Here is a 23,656-nt window from a genome sequence, read left to right on the forward strand (position 1 = left end):
TGCTTTGGTCCACTCTTGCACTGTACTTCACAAGAAGATGTCCACTATGAGCTGCCAATGAGGCAATAAGTTATTGAACATGTTGCTTGAGGTTGGTATTGTAGTAATTTAAATGTTTTCAAATCACATTTTATTTGAAAATGTTTTCCGTTCCTTTTCTCACTTTGATTTGCTAAATATTTTGTTTCCTTTTTAACAAGGAAACAAACTTGTTGGAAAGTTTGTTTGTTTCTAACTGTGAGCAAACCGATTGACCTAAAAAAGATCTTTGTATTTTTGAAGACCAGAGTTTGGATGAGCGGGGCTGCACAGTGGCGCATTTGGTAGAGCTGTTGCCTTGCAGCAAGAAGGTTCTGGGTTTGATTCCTGGCCCCGGTCTTTCTGCATGGAGTTTGCATGTTCTGCCTGTGCATGGTGGGTTTTTTCCAGGTACTCTGGTTTCCTCCCATGGTCTAAAAACATGACTGTCAGGTTAATTGGCCTCTCCAAATTTTCCCTAGGTGTGAGTGTGTGTGTGCATGGTTGTTTGTCCTGTGTGTCTCTGTGTTGCCCTGCAACAGACTGGCGACCTGTCCAGGGTGACCCCGCCCCTCGCCCGGAACGTTAGCTGGAGAGGCACCAGTAACCCTCACAACCCCACTAAGGGACAAGGGTGTAAGAAAATGGATGGATGGATGGAGTTTGGATGAGCTTGTATCACCCTCAAAAAGTCACACTCTGGTACAAAGAGGACTGAGCACATCTGTTGTAAAGAAATGATTTTGTTGATATTTTTCTTCAATATATCAACAACCATCTAGCAGACGGCATTGCAAAACATAATTCAGGAAAAACTCAGTTGGTCAGGTGGCTTTTTCGGTCCACCTGATTCTAATGGTAATGTATTTCTCACTTGGAATACATTACCATTAGAATTAAGAAACATCACATTATACAATAGTTTTGGAAAATCCTTTAAACAATACAATACAATAAAAACTACTTTCATGTTTTAAATTAATATCTCTGAATTAACAAATGTTTTGGAGGGAATTTTTCTGCCATAATCCAAGAGCACACATGTTCAGTCTGAAAGCAGGATTTCATGTCTTTCTTCTCAAAACTTGTAATGCTTGTACTCAAAACTTCTCCTCGCGCTTAGACTTGGTCTCTGCTCTGACTCTGTTTGCTTACAAAACATGGAACTGCCTTTTGGCACAGTCGTCTGGCAACCTCTCAGCCAATAGATGAAAGTGTTGTACTGGGTGCGTTTGTTTCCTTCTAGTGTAGCGGTTCTCAACGTGGGCAGTACCGCCCCCCAGGGGGCATTCAGAGGACGGCAGGGGGCGCTGGCGGGCATTTTTACAAAAGGGGGGCGCTGGGATGCCTTTGGGGGGCGTTTAGTCGAAGGTAAACTTTACACCTTAAATCTACAACAATGCCAGTGTAGACTTTGAGCAACTTGGTAAAACTGTATTGTGTAAGATTAAATCATGCTTGGCAGCTCTTCTTCTATTCAGTGTTTGTTAGCTTCTGTTAGCTTCTTGGCGCAGCTCCGTTCTCCTGCTACTGGAAGCTAAAAATCACGATACCCTCACTGTGTATCCCTCTGAAAAATAAACCCATTTAAATAAAGAAATAAAGAAATCCCTCCATGAGTGATACCACGATAGAGAGCGTTCATTTTATAGCGTTAACACTGAAGCTGTAAGTCAGGGGTGTCAAACTCCAGTCCTGAAGGGCGGCTGTCCTGCAGTTTTTAGATGTGCCACAGGTACAAAACACCTGAATCAAATGGCTTAATTACCTCCTCAGTTCTCCAGAGCCTTGCTAATGACCTAATTATTCTATTCAGGTGTGGTGCAGCAGAGGCACTTCTAAAAGTTGCAGGACACCGGCCCTCGAGGACTGGAGTTTGACACCCCTGCTGTAAGTGGTCCGGTATGAAACGGGGTGATAGAACAACACAGCACTTTTAAATTTCAATAATCAGAATTAAAAGGTTTATGTCAGTCTGCCTTTTCCCCATCGATACGCCCTGCACCTTAGGGGCTTAAAAAAAAAAAGACGGTCACATTGCGCAAAACTCTGAAACAGGAGAAGCGGGACATAAAACGGAGCGACAAACTAGATGTGAATTATGGCATAAAAACAGAGAATCTGATGCTGAACAGTGAAAAAATCAACACATGATGTGAAAAACATGACGATTAGGCGGCGCAGCAGGTGATGAGTGAAGATTATTTGTCTTATATTATTCGTCTTATAATGGATAAATGACAAAATAAATCTAGCAAGAGCAAACTAAAGTGGACATAGCAATAAACCAAGAGAGGATAATATCAATCAAATGAAACTAAATGGAAATGAATGAAGAACAAAATGCAAGAATAAACTAAGAAACTAAAGTAAATACAGAGGAATTAACTGGTATGGCAAGACCTTTCGAGCAATAATTAATTGTATGGCAAGAATAAACAGACATTATTTCCAGAGAAAAAGTAAAATAATATTGTTGAAATGTCATGGGTTTAAGACCATATCTAGTACTGAGAATAAATATATCTTACATACCATAACAGTAAAGAACTGATCATTTATTTATGTTTTTAATTAGATTTGATATATTAATTTATTCAATATTATTTTTCATGTCAGTGTTAATGTCATGAGGCTGATGACTCCATGACACTTTCAATTTGACTCATTAGGATTTGATTAAGAACCAGATTTGTTCTTTGTCATTTCTGTCCAGTAAAACTATTAATCTATAATCAATAGACAGGTCTATATAAAGATATAATCCATGTTTCTGTCTCATATTTGTTTGGCATTAAAAGGACCTGGAACTTTTGTTTTTCCACTGAAAGCTCTGGTTTGAACAATAAATGCCATGTGGGTGAAGTTTTATGAATGATACTCTGATGTCCCATTTTCCTGAAGGCAGCACAGAGCTGCACCACCAAAAACTGACAAACACTGAAGAGAAGAAGAGTTATGATTAATGTAGTTACAGTTCTATCCATGTTTTAATGTTGCAGAGCTCAGAGCTGTTATTTTTGCAAAAGGAGGATCTACTAAATATTAATGTTCCTTTTTTGTTGAGATGCCCATACTTTTGCACCTGTCACATTTTGTGTAAAGAGGAATTTTGTGTAAGAATTTGTATTGCAAAGTAGCCTACAAATTCTTTGGTGGGGGGCAGTGAGGGACCTGGATAAAGGCTAGGGGGGCGCTGGCCCAAAAAAGGTTCAGAAATACTCTTCAAGTAGGTGTGCCTGTGTGGCTACTATCGATTGTTTCAATCTGCATCACCCACTGGATGTAGGGAGAAAGAAAGATGTCAGCTTTCTGCTCCGTAGTACACTAAACATTATCATCATAAACCTCCCCAAAAGACCCCAATTTAAAAAAATCTGAACTAAACTTTTGATAATAACAAAAAGCTAAATTAAAATAAGTGACAAAAGATAATATTTCTTACAGTCTGAGGTTTTACAAACATGTTAAAACTGCTTCTGCTTCTTTTCTCATTTGAGCATTTTAACAACTTCAAACATTTATAGAAAACATCAAAAATACACTTAATGTTCACCTACTACGCCATGCATTTCAACTATAAATAATCTAGAAATACTTATAAAAAGTATCTTAAAATGTTGAACACATCAACCTGTATCAGCTGTTTGAGATGTATGGCAAACATACATCTTTCCAGATAAGTTTTCACATGCTTATCTATGCAGTCATCAGGAAGTTGGGGTCTACCTGCAAGCATTCATTAAGGTGTGATATTTCTTTCCTGCTGTGATGAATCTTAAATGTGGCTTTTCCTTCTTGCCAAAGAGAACCTACATTTAGTTTGAGTTAAAAGCTCAGAAAAATTGCAGTGTATGCAGCATGTGACGCAGTCATATGACAATTTAATTAGCAAAATTTTCAACATATTTAATGAGATCCTGAGTGGATGGAGAAAAACAGGAGCTTCATGGATCCAGACAGCATGTCATCTTTCATAAATGTACAGTTTCTTGCCACATTGTGGACAGGAATGATGTGCATCTTGCAGTCCTCTCATGCACAGTGGAATCAGACAGAAACCGCAGAATAACCTGAAACAAAGAAGAATGGTCAGATCCGCCTGCTGAGCTTCAACACTAATTCTTCTGCGTGTACATGCGTGTGTGTTCGCGCGTGTGTGTGTGTGTGTGTGTTCTGCTCCCACCCCATTAAAGCCATAATGATACATGAGCACACAGCAGTCCTCCCAGCCACATACGTAACGTTACTGGTGACAAGCTCAAGGCAGTGAGGACAGTGAACAAATCCAGGAGAGTCTCTCAGACTGTTCAGTATGATGGGAACTGGCTGTGGCTGGGACACGACCGCTACTGTCGGAGCTCTGCTGCCTCTGGAGGCTCGTTCACCAACTGCCAAGAAGAAAAGAAACATGGAGCCAGATATGTACAATAAATTAGTAGCCAATAGTAAATAGTAGAGGTGTGCCGATCGATCGGTCACCGATCATAATCGGCCGATTTTCGTGAAAAAGTGCATGATCGGTGATCGCCGATTGTAACCGGATACTTTTCTGCGTTGTGCTGGTTATCAAGTGAATGGACCGTGACACAATTTATCTTTCGAACAGATGATTCTCGGTTTATTTCTGATGAGAATACAAAGACAAAACAACCGTGTTAAAGGCTGCCCGCTCCAAGTCCTCTCCCGCAGGACAACAGGTCAAAAGGGCAGGGGCTAAGGGGTGCAAACAATTTAAAGACAATACCACAGAAGAAGAAATAAAAGGGAGGGGCTTAAAATCTTAAAGTAACACGGTTAAAACAATGACTGAGGTTTCAGTAAGATAAGGAACAAGACAAATAACAAAAAAAAGACATTTTGTGTAATTATAATAAAAGAGAATTACAACCAGGTTACACGATCACAGTCTCTTGTTGACAATACCGATCACCTGCATCTCATTTCGCAGCCTGCCTGTGCAGCTGGTCTCCTCTTTCCTTCACACTGCGTAAACGCGCAGCAAAAAATCCTAAGCGATGTGGAACTATAACGCACTGAGTGAATGGTAAAGTTTCTCGCTGTTGAACCGCTGCTACGCGCTACAGGTAGTAATATTTCACAGACGGAGCGCCGCTTCTGCTCCACCTGGTAGTGACTCTCACACCGAACCTCTGTTTAAAGCTGCAGCATCTACCCTAAAAAAATACATTTTACATACGTATTAAAACTTTCGCTGTCCTAACATGAGACAGATAATCTCTAAAAAAATAATCGATCTCCTCCCTGCTCTGCATAATTACTCCGCTCAGTCAGAAACAGCCACTCAGAACTAGCAGTAATCAGCTAGCCGCCATGCTATCAGGAAGTTTTCATTCAGTAACTCTGGATTGTTTATTGTAATGGATCCTGTATTTGCCTTTGAATGTTGAGTTTTATTCTTGAATTTTTTTGGCAATGTTGAGAGGTTTTATTTTGGCTCTTTGCATTATTTAGCCTCTTCAGAGCCTTCATATGTTATCAGTCTGTTAAAGATAGTATTATTGATAGCAGTACAATTTGCACAATGCCTGTTTGTTTAGTTTTCTTCTTGGAAAAAGTTATTAAAAACAAGATTTTGTCTAAATTAAGGTGAATTCATGGTTCCTTTCTCCACATAATGTAACTGGTAGTGTTTATGATAAAAAAATTAAAAAATAATTATGTGATCGGTATCGTTGATCGGTATTGGTGATCGGCCCTCATGGGTGATCGGTATCAGTATTGGCAGGAAAAAACCTGATCGGCACATCTCTAGTAAATAGCGTTTAAAAAATAACTCAGTACTTTGTGTAAGTGGGTGGACTGTGACTCTGGAGTTTTCAGATGATGTAGCCACAGCAGTTTGCCCAGAGGGTGGAGTCAAGACAGGAAAAGCACTTGGGTAAACTGTAAAAGAAAAAAACAAAAAAAAACAGAATCATCACAAATTGCAAGTGGTTTTACGTATCATGCAAGTTATTATGCACAATTCTTTGCTTTTCTCTCTATTTTCAATAATTTGTCATATTGTTACAGGGTTCTTACCCGTCACTGAAAACCTGGAAAGTCATGAAATTTCATTTTAGGTCATAAAAAGGTCATTTAATTTGCAAATAAGGGCAAAAAATGATGGGGGGGGGGGTTATGTGGTGTGTGTTTGTCTACCTCATTTGGTCTCTGTCGTGTCGGACATTGAGGACTCGGAATTTTATTTCAAGACCACACACATCAGTGGAAATATCCCAAAATTGCCAGCATATTGTTCAGTTTATTTGTCAACATCCTTGTTTTCATTGGATGCAAAACATACCGATTCAAATCCAAACAATAACGCGACTTAATAATTATGCGTTTCTGTTGTTGTCATGCATCGCCTCCCCTTTTAATTCGCACGCGGCACTCCAACACATGCAGTGTTGTCTCAGATATCCGTCTAGTCGCCCTTAATAAGCGATAAGCATCAGGGAATCATTTCTAATGATGGTGGACAACAGAAAGTATGACAGCAGAGCGCAGGAAAAAGAAAAAGAAGAGCGCGACACATGAGTGATAAAGAAAATATCCAAACTAACAAGATTTTTTAAAAACAGAATCCTCCTTTGCTTCTCAAAACGTTAGTTTTGCAAGACCACAAGAAGATGCAGGATCAAGATTGGGGCGATACTTTGAAACCACGGGAAGGTGAAGACTTCGCGCTGCTCTAGAAAGGAACATGATCCGATAATCCACAACCCGGGGTTCTAATTCGACATCTGCCTAACTCTCAACCCAAGAAACATCTCAATGATGCTGCAGTGGACATGGGGGATAGACAAAGATCACCTATGGATAAAGAACTGAGCTCATGAAGAACATTCACCAGTTCAACTTTGGATTTATTCTGAAAGAGGACTCTGCTACGGCAAGATGGGTCCCTGACCATGGGATTTAGAGTTTTCTGCTGCCAAGATCAACTCAGCATCTGGGAAAGAGTGGAACTGCATCCCAAAAGCTTCTCTTAAGGTTTAGTGACGCAGTATAGGGTCTAGAAGGGAAGTGTGTTTTCTAAAATTATTTTATATTTTGATTGAAGTAGCTGTATGGCATTTTCCCCTGCTAAAGCTTGCTAATAAAATATTAAAGTCTACTTGATGTTGTGGACAGTTAAATTAATTAAGTCATAGGGATAACAATTCTTCTGGTTAACATAAAATCAGTGTTCATGATCCTAGTGAAATGGGGGGGCTTCAAACGTTTCTTTAGTTATGATAAATAATGACCTTGGGACTCGGGCCGAGTCTCTAAAATTATCTAGACTGTAACAAGTGCACGTTATTAATAGGGAAAGAGCTACCGTTAACTGGGGTGGTTTCTGGAGTCGGGCTACCACGGGCTATTTGAATGTCCGATCCATTAACTGTAAAAGGTCATAATCTCAGGACCTGAAGGTAGTTAAAGTCTAGACGTATCTTTCTCGCTTCCAGCTTAAACAGAATGCCCTCTATATACTCATCTGTGTATATAGAGGGCATTCTATAGGTAGAGGCTTCACGGACTCGTTAGACGAAGAGCTGGTCAGTAGTCAGTCAGTAGGAGTCTGAGAGGAGGTAGGGGTGTGGCTGAGTATTGCGTAATAACATTAGTCATTTCATTTACGACAGTGGTGCCCAAAGTTGGTCCTGGAGGGCTTGCATCCTACATGTTTTAGTTCTCTTCCTGGTTCAACGTACCTGGATCAAGTGATGTCTCATTAGAAGGCCTAAGAAGAATATTGACATTCTGGAAAGGTTGTTACTATCACAATGGAGAGAACTAAAACATGCAGGATGCTGGCCCTCAAGAACCAACTTTGGGCACCCCCTATTTAGAACTAGCATATGCTAGCAGCATACATGACGGAGAAATGTTTTCAAACTCATACCCCCTCATCATGGAAACCACATGAAGAAGTTCATATTGACGCAGCTTTTATCAGTTGAGGGCTATTGATCTGGTAGTACCAGGGGTAAAAGTAGTTTTAAATTCTTGGGGGTACTATGACAAAAGTGTGTGTGTGTGCGTGTGTGTGTGTGTGTGTGTTGGTAAATGTGGTTTAGCGGGACATTTTGTCAGAATACACACAACACTAGCAGAACATTTTGAATTGACAGGACAGGAGCGGTGTCCTGCTAATTTTGACAAAAATTTAAAAGTGTAGAAAGGTTTCTATTGGTCCAATAACCCCTGTTACACTGAGAGGTGTGGAAGGAAAACTCAGCAAAGTTGGCTGTTCCATAAACAAAGGTGATTTATTAGGCCTCATTCAGCACAGCATATTTCACTCACAAGGCAAAATGGCATCTTTTCCATCAGTCTCTTAGCTATCAGTCTCTCTGCTTTCAGTCTCTCTGCTTTCAGTTTCTCAAGGCTCAGCCAGCAGTCTCTCGAGCTTCAGCCAGAACTCTATATATTGTTGTCCCTGCCTTCTCAATTAACTGCTCAGCCAATCAAACTCCAGCAAACATGGCCGCTTCTATATAAGAGCTGGGTTTGAGGCGGGCCTCTTCCTTAGTAGGTTCCAAGATAGCCACTACCAGGACACACCCAAAAGGTAACATTTCACAAACAAAAGGATCACATACACACATTCTAGAACTTAAACATTAGCTGACAGCATAGGTCAATGGTTATGTCACCAGTAGTTCACCTGGGAGACCACGGTTCGAATCCAGACTCAGGCAAAAATGAAATATACAACAGTGACATATATCTGTGTGTATGTATCAATATTATTTTTCAGCTTATATAGAGGCTGGGAGAGTCAAATGACAGTGGATCTCCCACTCAATAGCTGACAGTATAGGTCTATGGTTATGTCACCTGTAGTTCACCTGGTAGATCAGGGTTTGAATCCAGACTGAAGCAAAAATGAAAGATACAACAGTGACATATGTTGGTGTGTATATATCAATATTTTTATCAGCTTATATAGAGGCTGGGAGAGTCAAGTGGACAGTGGCTCTCACACACAATAGCTGAATGTATAGCTCAGTGGGCATGTTGCCAGGTGTTCACCTGGGAGGCCAGGGTTTGAGTCCAGACTGAAGCAAAAATGAAAGATACAACAGTGACATATGTTGGTGTGTATATATCAATATTTTTATCAGCTTATATAGAGGCTGGGAGAGTCAAGTGGACAGTGGCTCTCACACACAATAGCTGAATGTATAGCTCAGTGGGCATGTTGCCAGGTGTTCACCTGGGAGGCCAGGGTTTGAGTCCAGAGAGAGAGAGAAAAAAAAATATTTTTTGAGATGGACTCTCTTCCCTGCTGTGGCCCTCTGGATCCCAGCAGGGCCTAGAGGGGCGGCACTCCATCTCTGCGGGCTCTGGATGCATGTTTATTCAGTATTTCATACAAAGAATATCCACAGAACATTATTATTGTGACATTATTTTGTACTAAAGCCTGCTCACATGGCAAGATTTGCTCCTGTTATGTGGCTGGACACACAAACCTGTTGTACTTTTATCAGCTCTGTGGTCACAGAAGTTTGGAAAATTGTCCGACAATCCTAAAAACATGCCGTGTGAACCAGACTTAAGACTTACAAGCTCTACTCCTGTCGTCTCGATCACTGCCATAACGCTCTCTGACTCTGTTCGCTATGGTAACGTTCACACATCCCTTCAAAATAAGATTTGAATATGCCACAAATACAAACATTTATTTTCATGAAAATTTTAACTCATGACAACGACAAATTAATGGGAGCCCTCAGCTTGTTTCTCTGCAATGAGATGATCCCACCTGGGAAACGATGACACCCAATGCAGAGGGTGCTTGGTCTGTAATGGAAAAGCAGTTTGAAGCTTCATTGCCTCATTAATAACCCGGGCTCAACACCTGTCGGAGGGGCCAAAGGGGTCGGGTGCATTGTGCTATGGGCGGCAGTCGAGGGAGGAGACCCTGGCGGTCTGATCCTCGGCTGCAGAAGCTGGCTCTTGGGACGTGGAACGTCACCTCTCTGGTGGGGAAGGAACCGGAGCTAGCGTGCGAGGCTGAGAGGTTCCGGCTAGAAATGGTCGGCCTCTCCTCGACACATGGCTCTGGTTCTGGAACCAGTCTCCTTGAGAGGAGCTGGACGTACTTCCACTCTGGAGTTGCCCACGGTGAGAGGCGCCGGGCTGGAGTGGGCATACTTGTTGCCCCCCATCTGGGCGCCTGTACGTTGGGGTTCACCCCGGTGGATGAGAGGGTAGCCTCCCTCCGCCTACGGGTGGGGGGACGGGTTCTGACTGTTTGTGCTTACAGGCCGAGTGGCAGTTCAGATTACCCACCCTTCTTGGAGTCCTTAGAGGGGGTACTGGAGAGTGCCCCTCCTGGGGACTCCCTTGTTCTACTGGGGGACTTCAACGCTCATGTGGGCAATGACAGTTTTTATACTGATGCAAACTGGAAACTTCCTCTTTATTAAGGAAACCTGCTCTTCCTGTTTCATGACTCTCTTTCTGCCTAACTATGATTTTTCATGATTAAATAGAAAAAAGTAGAATTAAAGCTAAGTTTGCAGGACACAGTAACACACACAACCAGATTAATTTTATTACCGTCTGACTCTACTGTTGGGACTTGATGTCACCTGTGTAATTAATTTTAAGGTAATTTTATTTATTATTACTATTAAACTAAAATCTCCAGCATGGGGAAGTGGGATGAGCTCGACTTTTCTCGACATCATACACACAGGTCCAGTGTAATACTCAAAATGTAAGGTGCAGGAATAGGGAGGACTGAGTATTGAAATTACAAGTACAGAAGAATGAAAGTCACATTTAGGAGTGCACATACACACAGGTGTTGTGTAATACTTATCATGTAAGTTGAAGAAATTTGGAAAACTGAGCTTTGAAATTACAGTTAGAAAAGAATGAAAATTACAGTTAGAAGTGCACATACACACAGGTCCTGTGTAATACTCAAAATGTAAGGTGCAGGAATAGGGAGGACTGAGTATTAAAATTACAAGTACAGAATAATGAAAGTCACATTTAGGAGTGCACATAAACACAGGTCTTGCGTAATACTGAAAATGTAAGGTGCAGGAATAGGGAGGACTGTTTCCTACATTTTCAACAAACTCACATTTAGTGAGTGTTCTTTACATTTCAGATTTCCAAAGATGAACTGTGTCAGGCTGGTGATGTGGATGTATGCGGATCCTATTCAACCAACCCTCAAGAGGTAATTTTGGTCTCCAACAACAAACTTAGTTTCTTATATAAAGTCACTGAAATAATATTAAGTACTCTTCAAACACACAGGTCTTGTGTAATACCTATGCAAGGTGCAGAAATTTGGAGGATTGAGTTTTGAAATTAGAGGTAGAAAAGAATGAAAGTTAAATTTAGATGCACACAGATACATGGATCATGTGTAATACTCAACTGGACAGGTACATACATAAGGTGGACATTGTATATTTTTATTTTTTTAAACAACCATTCATTGTTCATCCCTTCATTTTAGCTGTCCATAGAGATGCCTTGTCAGGCTGCTGATCTGGATGCATGCAAATTATTTTCTGGCAACTCACCTGACATAAGTTTTATCTCAATGATCTTTTAATTTTCTAAAATAGTAATGAGAATATTAAGTACTGTTCAAACACATGGTTATTACGATTCAAAAACAAAGAATCATAATGATTCATTGGTTTTTATACTCTACACTACACACGTGTCAGGATCAAATTCTTATCTTAAGATTACACTTTTTTTGGTTAACAGTGGTTAACTGTGTGTCTGTGATCATAATCTCATCCATGATGAAATGTCAAGTTTAGAAAAATGTGTTTTATGTGAACTTTTTTGCCTCTGAAATGGAGTGGTGTGTGATGTAAAGGTATGATGTAAAGATAATGGGAATTGGGTTCATCTTTTGAAGATGATCCCACAGGAACACTTCTAAAAAGTGTTCCATGTGTAGTTGTGCTGTATGTTGAAATTGAGTCATAGTGTGGCACTGATTTTTAAATATTTATCATGCTACCTCCCTTTGTCAATTCTTATTTTTCTCTGTCTAGTTTCTCTCCTTGGGCTACCACCTTATTGTGGTGGAGGGGTTTGAGTGTCCCAATGATCCTAGGAGCTATGCTGTCTGGGGCTTTATGCCCCTGGTAGGGTGACCCAAGGCAGACAGGTCCTAGGTGAGGAACCAGACAAAGCACAGCCCGAAGACCCCTTATGATGGACATAAATTTTGGATCTGGCGTTCCCTCACCCAGACGCGGGTCACCGGGGCCCCACTCTGGAGCCAGGCCTGGAGATGGGGCACGATGGCGAGCGCCTGGTGGCCGGGCTTTTACCCACGGAGCCCGGCTGGGCTCAGCCCGAAGAGGAGATGTGGGTCCCTCTTCCAATGGGCTCAACACCTGTCGGAGGGGCCAAAGGGGTCGGGTGCATTGTGCTATGGGCGGCAGTCGAGGGAGGAGACCCTGGCGGTCTGATCCTCGGCTGCAGAAGCTGGCTCTTGGGACGTGGAATGTCACCTCTCTGGTGGGGAAGGAACCGGAGCTAGCGTGCGAGGCTGAGAGGTTCCGGCTAGAAATGGTCGGCCTCTCCTCGACACATGGCTCTGGTTCTGGAACCAGTCTCCTTGAGAGGAGCTGGACGTACTTCCACTCTGGAGTTGCCCACAGTGAGAGGCGCCGGGCTGGAGTGGGCATACTTGTTGCCCCCCATCTGGGCGCCTGTACGTTGGGGTTCACCCCGGTGGATGAGAGGGTAGCCTCCCTCCGCCTACGGGTGGGGGGACGGGTTCTGACTGTTTGTGCTTACAGGCCGAGTGGCAGTTCAGATTACCCACCCTTCTTGGAGTCCTTAGAGGGGGTACTGGAGAGTGCCCCTCCTGGGGACTCCCTTGTTCTACTGGGGGACTTCAACGCTCATGTGGGCAATGACAGTGAGACCTGGAGGGGTGTGGTTGGGTGGAACACCCCCCCCCCAATCTGAACTCGAGTGGTGTTCTGTTCTTGGACTTCTGTGCTCGTCACGGATTGTCCATCACGAACACCATGTTCAGGCATAAGGGTGTCCATATGTGCACTTGGCACCGGGATGCCCTAGGCCGCAGTTCAATGATTGACTTTGTCATCGTCTCATCGGATTTGCGGCCGTATGTCTTGGACACTCGGGTGAAAAGAGGTGCGGAGCTGTCCACTGATCGCTACCTGGTGGTGAGTTGGCTCCAGTGGTGGGAGAGGAAGCCGGTCAGACCAGGCAGGCCCAAACGTGTAGTGAGGGTTTGCTGGGAACGTCTGGCGGAGTCCCCTGTGAGACGGAGCTTCAACTCTCATCTCCGGCAGAACTTCGAGCACGTCCCGGGGGAGGTGGGGAACATTGAGTCTGAGTGGACCATGTTCCGTACCTCCATTGCCGAGGCGGCATATCGGAGCTGCGGCCCCAAGGTTGTTGGTGCCTGTCGCGGCGGCAACCCTCGAACCCATTGGTGGACACCTTTGGTGAGGGATGCTGTCAAGCTGAAGAAGGAGTCCTATCGGGCCTTTTTGGCCTGTGGGACTCCAGAAGCAGCTGATGGGTACCAGCGGGCGAAACGGCATGCGGCTCGGGTTGTCGCTGAGGCAAAAACTCGGGTGTGGGAGGAGTTTGGAGAGGTCATGGAGACAGACTTCCGTACGGCTTCGAGGCGATTCTGGTCCACCATCCGGTGTCTCAGGAGGGGGAAGCAGTGCAGCACCAACACTGTTTAAAGTGGGGATGGTGTGCTGCTGACCTCAACTCGGGACGTTGTGGGCCGGTGGGCGGAATACTTCGAAGACCTCCTCAATCCCACCAACATGCCTTCTGTTGAGGAAGCTGAGCCTGGGGACTGGGGTTTGAGCTCTCCAATCTCTGGGGACGAGGTCACCGAGGTGGTCAAAAAGCTCCTCTGTGGCAGGGCTCCGGGGGTGGATGAGATCCGCCCGGAGTTCATTAAGGCTCTGGATGTTGCAGGGTTGTGTTGGCTCATGCGACTCTGCAATATCGCATGGACATCGGGGGCAGTTCCCCTGGATTGGCAGACTGGGGTGGTGGTCCCCCTGTTTAATAAGGGGGACCGGAGGGTGTGCTCCAATTACACGGGGGTCACACTCTTAAGCCTCCATGGTAAGGGGTCCTGGAGAGGAGGGTCCATCAGATAGTCGAACCTTGGATTCAGGAAGAGCAGTGTGGTTTTCGTCTTGGTCGTGGAACACTTGACCAGCTCTACACCCTCAGCAGGGTCCTGGAGGGTCCATGTGAGTTCGCCCAACCAGTCAACATGTGTTTTGTGGACTTGGAGAAGGCGTTCGACCGTGTCTCTCGGGAGGCCTTGTGGTGGGGGTACTCCGGTAGTATGGGGTACCAGGCCCTTTGATACGGGCTGTCAGGTCCCTGTATGACCGGTGTCAGAATCTGGTCCGCATTGCCAGTAAGTCGGCTCGTTTCTGGTGAGAGTTGGACTCCGCCAAGGCTGCCCTTTGTCACCGATTCTGTTCATTACTTTTATGGACAGAATTTCTAGGCGCAGCCAAGGTGTTGAGGGGATCCGTTTTGGTGGCCTTAGGATCGCATCTCTGCTTTTTGCGGATGAAGTGGTCCTGTTGGCTTCATCGGAACGTGATCTGCAGCTCTCACTGGAGCGGTTCGCGGCCGAGTGTGAAGTGGCCAGGATGAGGCTCAGTGCCTCCAAATCCGAGGCCATGGTCTTGAGCAGGAAAAGGGTAGAGTGCCTTCTCCGGGTCAGGGAGGTCGTCCTGCCTCAAGTGGAGGAGTTTAAGTATCTGGGGATCTTGTTCACGAATGAGGGAAGAAGGGAGCGCGAGGTCGACAGGCGGATCGGGGCAGCGTCTGCCGTGAAGCGTGCGCTGTACCGGTCCGTCGTGGTGAAGAGAGAGCTGAGTCAAAAAGCGAAGCTCTCGATTTACCGGTCGATCTACGTTCCCACCCTCATCTATGGTCATGAGCTTTGGGTCATGACTGAAAGAACGAGATCATGGATACAAGCGGCCGAAATGGGTTTCCTCCGTAGGGTGGCTGGTGTCTCCTTTAGAGATAGGGTGAGAAGCTCGATCATCAGGGAGGGACTCAGAGTAGAGCCGCTGCTCTTTCACGTCGAGAGGAGCCAGTTGAGGTTGCTCGGGCATCTGGTCAGGATGCCTCCTGGATGCCTCCCTGGTGAGGTGTTCCGGGCACGTCCCACCGGGAGGAGGCCTCGGGGAAGACCCAGGACATGCTGGAGGGACTATGTCTCTCGGCTGGCCTGGGAACACCTTGGGATTCCTCCAGAGGAGCTGGAAGAAGTGACTGGGGAGAGGGAAGTCTGGGCCTCCCTTCTGAAGCTGCTGCCCCCGCGACCCGACCCCGGATAAGCGGAAGAGGATGGATGGATGGATGGATGGATGGATGGATGGATGGATGGATGGATGGATGGATGGATGGATGGATGGATGGATGGATGGATGGATGGATGGATGGATGGATGGATGGATGGATGGATGGTTTGCAACTAGTCCTGGCACAAAAAATTTTATCGTAAATAAAAGAAGGACATCACTGAACTTCAAGTGGTAAGCTTTTAGTAGAAATATTGTTGCTGAAAGGCTTTCAATATATACAAAATCTGTTTTTAATCAACAGGTCTGTCCAGAACAAAGTTCAAGTGAGGTGACATTATCAAAAGAGGAGTATGTTCCTGATTCCATAGATGATTTGTATATCTCATGGGATGACAGATGCACTCCACAAATATGGACTAGCTATAGTCCATGTTTCCATGTTAGGACTTCTTAATGCACATAAATTGTATGTTTTTTGTATGTGTATGCCGTGGTCCTGATAAATAAAATTGGCCCTGACAATTACTGTTGGTGCCATGTGCGGAGCCAAGCACCTCATTATCGTTTGTCCTTTTAATACAACATTGTGTCAGGTTCTTGTATTTTGAGTTCTGATGTGTGTCTAAATTTTTAAGTGAGATCTATGTTGTGTAGCTCAACAAGTTTTTTGACAACTTACTACGTCTTTCTAACATAAGTGGAAAGGGGCGTCCGTTTAGTGTTGCAAAAAACTGGTTTGAAAAAAAATGTCCCGTGAAAATACCAAAACCCATATAGGTGTGTGTGTGCGTGTGCGCATGTGTGTGCGTGTGTATATATACACTGCTCAAAAAAATAAAGGGAACACTTAAACAACACAATATAACTCCAAGTAAACCAAACTTCTGTGAAATGAAACTGTCCACTTAGGAAGCAACACTGATTGACAATCAATTTCCCCTGCTGTTGTGCAAATGGAATAGACAACAGATGGAAATTATTGGCAATTAGCAAGACACACTCAATAAAGGAGTGGTTCTGCAGGTGGGACCACAGACCACTTCTCAGTACCTATGCTGTCTGGCTGATGTTTTGGTCAGTTTTGAACGTTGGTGGTGCTTTCACACTCGTGGTAGCATGAGACGGACTCTACAACCCACACAAGTGGCTCAGGTAGTGCAGCTCATCCAGGATGGCACATCAATGCGAGATGTGGCAAGAAGGTTTGCTGTGTCTGTCAGCGTAGTGTCCAGAGGCTGGAGGCGCTACCAGGAGACAGGCCAGTACACCAGGAGACGTGGAGGAGGCCGTAGGAGGGCAACAACCCAGCAGCAGGACCACTACCTCCACCTTTGTGCAAGAAGGAACAGGAGGAGCACTGCCAGAGCCCTCAAAATGACCTCCAGCAGGCCACAAATGTGCATGTGTCTGCACAAACGGTTAGAAACCGACTCCATGAGGACTCCATTGGTTTGATTTCCATTTATGATTTTTGTGTGATTTTGTTGTCAGCACATTCAACTTTGTACAGAACAAAGTATTCAATGAGAATATTTCATTCATTCAGTAAGATGTGTTATTTGAGTGTTCCCTTTATTTTTTTTGAGCAGTGTATATATATTGTCGAGAAAAGTCGAGCTCATCCCACTTCCCCATGCTGGAGATTTTAGTTTAATAATAACAATGAATAAAGTTTCCTTTAAAATTTAGTACACATATGACATCAAGTCCCAACAGTAATAAAATTACTCTGGTTGTGTGTATTGTTATTGTGTCCTGCAAACTCTGCTTAGATACTTATTTTTTCTATTTAATCATAAAAAATCATAGTTAGGCAATAGAGAGTCATGGAACAGGAAGAGCAGGTTTCCTGAAGAAAGAGGAAGTTTCCAGTTTGCATCAGTATAAAAATAGTTCAGACCATTCCTTATTTTAAAGCATTAAAGGTTTAAAGAATAAAATCTAAACATTTTTAGTAATTGGATAAAACCCAGAGTAAAATACTTATATTAATAATAATAATTTATAATTAAGCCAATAATTAATATTGGTTTAACCAATGGTTGATATTGGTTGGATTATAAGAATATTTAAACTTACTCTTACACTTGTGGAAGTACTTACAGATGAAACAAGAAACTGTAACATGGTATCAAATAATTAGAATAATGGATTATTCTTGGTTTCTATTCAGAAGTGTCTGTAATAACTCACATTATGATTATAATAAGAATAACTAATAAGTTATGGTTATTATAATATTATAAATGAATGCTAAACCAGCGAAAAATGTGATTTTGACATTGAACTGGAAATGGATATGAGATCATCTGTCCAAGCAGTCAGCCAATGAAACAGCCACAGCAACAAAGCTAGCCAATGCAAAAGCACCAAAAGAGTGGATAAACCCTTTATAACAGTGTTTCTCAACCTTTTTTGGGCCAGCGCCCCCCTAGCCTTCATCCAGGTCCCTCACCGCCCCCCACCAATGAATTTGTAGGCTACTTTGCACTGACTATTATTTTATCATTAATATTACTATCACTATTGTAGATGTTTTGATTTTTATACTTGTTTCTATATTTATCATCAAAAAGCCATGGGAATAGAAATTATTTTCACATTGCATACAAAAAATGCAATGAACATTCAACTTAAACTTGGTAGGCCTAACAGCAGCCAATCAGAGTGGAAAAAATATTCTTATTTTGTGCCATTTTCTAGTTGTTAAATATTCCACAAAATGACCAGATAAAAGATGTTCAACATGCCAGTTTAAACTTTGAACTATTTGCAAAACAACTGAGCTCTGCAACATTAAAACATGGATAGAACTGTAACTACATTAATCATAACTCTTCTTCTCTTCAGTGTTTGTCAGTTTTTGGTGGTGCAGCTCTGTGCTGCCTTCAGGAGAATGGGACATCAGAGCATCATTCATAAAATTTAACCCACATGGCATTTATTGTGCAAACCAGAGCTTTCAGTGGAAAAACAAAAGTTCAAGGTCCTTTTAATGCCATACAAATATGAGACAGAAACATGGATTATATCTTTATATAGACCTGTCTATTGATTTATAGATTAATAGTTTTACTGGACAGAAATGACAAAGAACAAATCTGGTTCTTAATCAAATCCTAATGAGTCAAATTGAAAGTGTCATGGAGTCATCAGCCTCATAACATTAACACTGACATGAAAAATAATATTGAAGAAATAAATATATCAAATCTAATTAAAAACATAAATAAGTGATCAGTTCTTTACTGTTATGGTATGTAAGATTTATTTATTCTCAGTACTAGATATGGTCTTAAACCCATGACATTTCAACAATATTATTTTACTTTTTATCTGGAAATAGTGTCTGTTTATTCTTGCCATACTGTTAGAGATTTTTTGGTATTATCATTTTGTTGTTACTTTAGTTCATATTCAGTCTAATGTTAGAGCAGATTAAAATGTTCTCTTCTTTAGTGTGTGTATTAACTGACCTGGGGGTCACAGCTGCCTGTTCATCTTCAGGTGAAACAGTTTGACCAAGATTTGAACCGGGCTCAGGCCGTAAATCAGATATCGCATCTGGAACTGGGTTGCTAGTTGTTTAGGTAAATTGTTTTACGACCTTTGCTGTGTTTAGGTAAAATGTTTTACGACCTTTGCTGTTTTTTCTCTGCTGTCTATCTTGCCTATCCTCCATCTTTGAAGTTTGAAAATAAAAGACAAGCTTTACCCAAAGATTTTCAGAACGCTCTATGAACAGCTCGGAGGAGCAATTGATAGAGTCTTCTCCTTTGCAAAGTTTGTCATAAAATTCATATACGTTGTCTGTGGTTCTTTTATGTAGGTTCTAGGAAAATACCTATCAATACAGTCTTCTGTGTTAATTATTGCTCGAAAGGTCTTGCCATACCAGTTAATTCCTCTGTATTTACTTTAGTTTCTTAATTTATTCTTGCATTTTGTTCTTCATTCATTTCCATTTAGTTTCATTTGATTATTATTATCCTCTCTTGGTTTATTTCTATGCCCACTTTAGTTTCCTCTTGCTAGATTTATTTTATCATTTATCCATTATAAGACGAATAATATAAGACAAATAATCTTCACTCATCACCTGCTGCGCCGCCTAATTGTCATGTTTTTCTCATCATGTGTTGATTTTTTCACTGTTCAGCATCAGATTCTCTGTTTTTATGCCATAATTCACTTCTAGTTCATTGCTCCGTTTTATGTTCCGCTTCTCCTGTTTCAGAGTTTTGCGCGCATCTTTTTTTTTTTAAGCCCCTAAGGTGCAGGGCGGTCGGGAAGCGTATCGATGGGGAAAAGGCAGACTGACATAAACCTTTTAATTCTGATTATTGAAATTTAAAAGTGCTGTGTTGTTCTATCACCCCCGTTTCATATCGGACCACTTACAGCACCGGTGTTAACGCTATAAAATGAACGCTCTCTATTGTGGTATCACTCATGGAGGGATTTCTTTATTTAAATGGGTTCATTTTTCAGAGGGTTACACAGTAAGGGTATCGTGATTTTAGCTACCAGTAGCAGGAGATTGGAGCTGCGCCAAGAAGCTAACAGAAGCTAACAAACACTGAATAGTAGAAGAGCTGCCAAGCATGATTTAATCTTACACAATACAGTTTTACCAAGTTGCTCAAAGTCTAAACTGGCATTGTTGTAGATTTAAGGTGTAAACTTTACCTTCAACTAAATGCCCCCCAAAGGCATCCCAGCGCCCCCCTTTTGTAAAAATGTCCGCCAGCGCCCCCTGCCGTCCTCTGAACGCCCCCCGGGGGGCGGTGCCACCCTTGTTGAGAACCGCTAATTTAGAACAACCACATGCTAGCAGCAGGCACGACGGAGAAATGTTTTCAAACTCATATCATGCAGCTTTTAAGTTGAGGGTTGTCGATCTGGCACTACAGGAGGGAAATAGAGCCGCTGCAGGTAAGCTCGATGTGAACGAAACCATGGTTCGGCTTTGGAGACGGAGTGCTGCGTCCAGCAGATTTATTAGGACGCAGCACTCTGCTGGGTCCTAATGGAAAACCGAGAGCAGCTCCCAGTTTTTTTTATTAATTTTTTTTTCTTAAACTATAGAACATGGTGTGCCCTATAGTTAAAAAAATACGATTATTGGTTTTAAAAAGTTTTTGAAAATGAATTATCTGCAAATAATGCCGTCTTTGAGTGTCTGCTGAAGTAGTAGCAGCGTAATCATGTAATTTTCTTACCACTAGATGGCAGTAGGTACAGAGCATTGTATATTAAAACAAGAGAATTAGTGATGCACGAATGTTACAGGTAGCGGTGAGAGCATCGTATCTAGCAAGACTGATGACAGTGATGGAAAAGACAGTGAAGCTCAGCAGTAGTTGAAAGAACATGAGTCCATTTCTCACAACATATCTGTGTGAAATGAGCTTCTCTAGTCTGGTTACTATAAAAACTAAAACCAGAGAGACTGAGAGCTGTGGAGGAAGAGCTTTGTCTTTCTTCAATTTCTACCAGGAAATCAGCTGTTTTTATCCAAACATGCACAGGTTTCACACCAGGTGGGTAAAATATACAGATATTGACATTTTGTACATGCAACTCTTCATATTGTAACAGTGAATATGAAGTTAAATGTTTCCCAAATATTATTGCTTCTTTCAGAATAAGAATTATTTTCTGTATTCCGGCTATAAGAATGCTTGTGGATTAGTTTGTAAAACACTTTGAAGTTTTCTACAACTTCTTTAAATTTAAGACCACAGTGTTGTGGTACTATTCAGATGTATTTTTGAAGTGGGCATGTTAAGTGCAATTTGAAATATGAAATGTAAAATATGATAAAAAATACATGTTTATGTTTATTTGATTCCTATTCAAGACACTTTGATAAGAATGACCATATATGTGAGTGATTCTTGAGAATAGGGACAAAACAGGTCCAATGGATAAAGCACATTTGAATAAAATATACACAAAATATTATTTTTTCAAATATCTGACTAAACTAACTTGGGTCACAACAATGTATATTTTCCAGGTATTTGCTGAATATTTTTTTATTTTAAACATTGTAGTCGGTGGATGATGCCTGTAAAAGCCCTTGTCCAGGAGCAGAACTCAATACATTATAATAGTTTAAAATAATTAAAGAAATACTAAAATTATATATTATGACAATTAAGTATAAGTAGTCATATAAATAATTATAAAGGTATCAATAAATTGAATTAAAAATTATTTTTATATATTTTCCAACTCCATTGAAATTTGTCCTTAGTTTTTGTCAACACCGTCAGACATGATAAGAATGTAAAAAAATAAGGCATTATTGGGGGGCACCAGAACTTCTGAGGACCCCATGACCACTTCCTTTCTCTTCCTTTGCTAAGAGTGCGAGTTAGCTCTCGTTATTCTTTAGTTTTTTCTTCTTTTTATTCCTAAGTTGTTTGTCACAACCATGATGTGTCAACACCTTAAAACATATTGTACTACAATGTATGCTGCCCACCTGTGGCGGCATTACAGGAAAAAAAGTATTGTACATAAACTCCAGGTCGCTTACAATGATGGCATGAGGATGCTGCTAAGCGTGCCGAGATGGAGTAGTGGCAGTCAGATTTGCTAATGTACCGAATGTGCTGCTGTGTTTCGAAACATTATGTACATTATGTATGTGTAGGTTAACAGACTCTGTAAACAGCATCATTCATACTCTGACTAATTCTGTTCAAAGCTCAGTGAGGTTCTTCTCTAGTTTGTGGAATCACTGGTGACTTAGTTTATATGGCAGTGGATGATTATTTTATTTTTAGTTGTTTTGATGTTCTCATTCATTCATTCATTCATTCATTCATTCATTCATTCATTCATTCATTCATTCCAGCTCTGGAATGTAGATAATGTTTAAAGAACGGGGAGGTAGACATCTTACCAGCCTCTCCATATGTTGGAGGAGGTGTAGATGGGGACTGGGCGGAAGTATAGGCTGGAGGAGAGGAGTGGTTATGTTGTCCTGAAGACTGAATGGAACGATGGCTGTTGGCTTCCTCATATGAAGGTGGTTCCATCAGCAAATTATCCAGTTAACCTCTGAGACAGCGGGTAAACAAAACAAAGCAATGTTAAACATCCTGTCATTATTTTTCTGGTGTGTTTTAGCATCATTTCAAGCCATTCAGTGGTTGTTAGTTTGTCAGAAAGCTGTCACTGCTGCATGGCGCCAACATATTCTGCAGGGATCTGCTTGTTAATAAAACATTGGGGTTCTGCTGTCTAAAACTGTACATTTTGGGATCCTCTGAAGGATTACACAATTATATGTATATGTAATATATGTACAGTAACTAGAGAAAAAAAAGTCACCACCAAATAAATTGGTAACAGTAATATTTCCTTGGACCGCCTTTAGTTTTAATTACGGCATACATTTGCTGTGGCATTGTTTCAATAAGCTTCGGCAATGTCACAAGACATATTTCCATCCAGTGGTGCATTAACTTTTCAGTAAGATCTTGTATTGATGATGATAAAGCCTTCTCCAGGACATCTCAAAGATTATTAATGGGCTAGAGATCTGGACTCTGTGGTGGCCAATCCATGAAAATGATGCCTCATACTCCTTGAACCACTCTTTCACAATTCCAGCCAGATAAATTCTGGCATTGTCATCTTGGAATATGCCCATTTCATCAGGGAAGAAAAAAGAAGTTAGAAACGAAAAACCTGATCATTCAGTATATTCAGGTAGCTAGCTGACCTCATTCTTTGAGCACATTCTGTCGCTGATCTTTATTTTCCTCTACAGGCTTGTAGATTACACACTAGATTTCGCCACTCTGGAACGTTGGGTAAATCTGGACTCATCAGACCACATGACCTTTTGTATATTGCTGTCTATGCTTCTAGTTTTTAATAATGCGTTGAACAATTCTTAACCCAAATTTAGTAGTTTCTGCCATCTCCTTAAATGTTTGCCCTGCTTGATGCATGCCAATGATTTGACATGTGTCTTTGTGTTTTTTGATATGGTTGTTTAAGAAGTTAGAAAAAACACATTGCACCAGTTGGGGTTAAATAACTTGTTGCCAACATAATCGCCCTGCAGTATATCGCCCAATAGAAGGCTTGTACCTAATTGCTTAATTAATTCCAACTTTTTTCAATGTGGGTCCATATATATACCAGAGGCCTGGAAGCTTGAGGGTTCTGCGCAGTATTTTGGCTGTGCCTAGAAATGTGCAGTTCTAGGCACAGCCAAGATACTGGAGGAACCCTCAAGCTCCCAGGCCTTGGTAGAGGACCTGAGCTCAGAGGAT

The 23,656-nt window shown here is 41.9% G+C and overlaps 1 protein-coding gene across 2 annotated transcripts in view; it reads right to left on the reverse strand.

Moving 5' to 3' along the window:
- Positions 1-745: 745 nt before the first annotated feature.
- The window catches only part of LOC108166665 (uncharacterized), a 36,885-nt gene continuing 13,974 nt past the window's right edge, over positions 746-23,656 (reverse strand). For both annotated transcript variants that reach the window (XM_081604922.1, XM_017307278.2), the window contains 4 exons: positions 22,273-22,430; positions 5,824-5,925; positions 4,205-4,409; positions 746-4,091 (listed from right to left, as the gene is read on the reverse strand). In XM_081604922.1, the coding sequence (XP_081461048.1) occupies positions 3,986-4,091; positions 4,205-4,409; positions 5,824-5,925; positions 22,273-22,408 (549 nt within the window). In that variant the 5' untranslated portion in view covers positions 22,409-22,430 and the 3' untranslated portion in view covers positions 746-3,985. The remainder of the gene's footprint in view (positions 4,092-4,204; positions 4,410-5,823; positions 5,926-22,272; positions 22,431-23,656) is intronic.

This window comes from Poecilia reticulata, chromosome 1 (genome assembly GCF_904066995.2).
Source record: "Poecilia reticulata chromosome 1, P_reticulata-male-v2, whole genome shotgun sequence".
Classification (NCBI taxonomy): domain Eukaryota; kingdom Metazoa; phylum Chordata; class Actinopteri; order Cyprinodontiformes; family Poeciliidae; genus Poecilia; species Poecilia reticulata.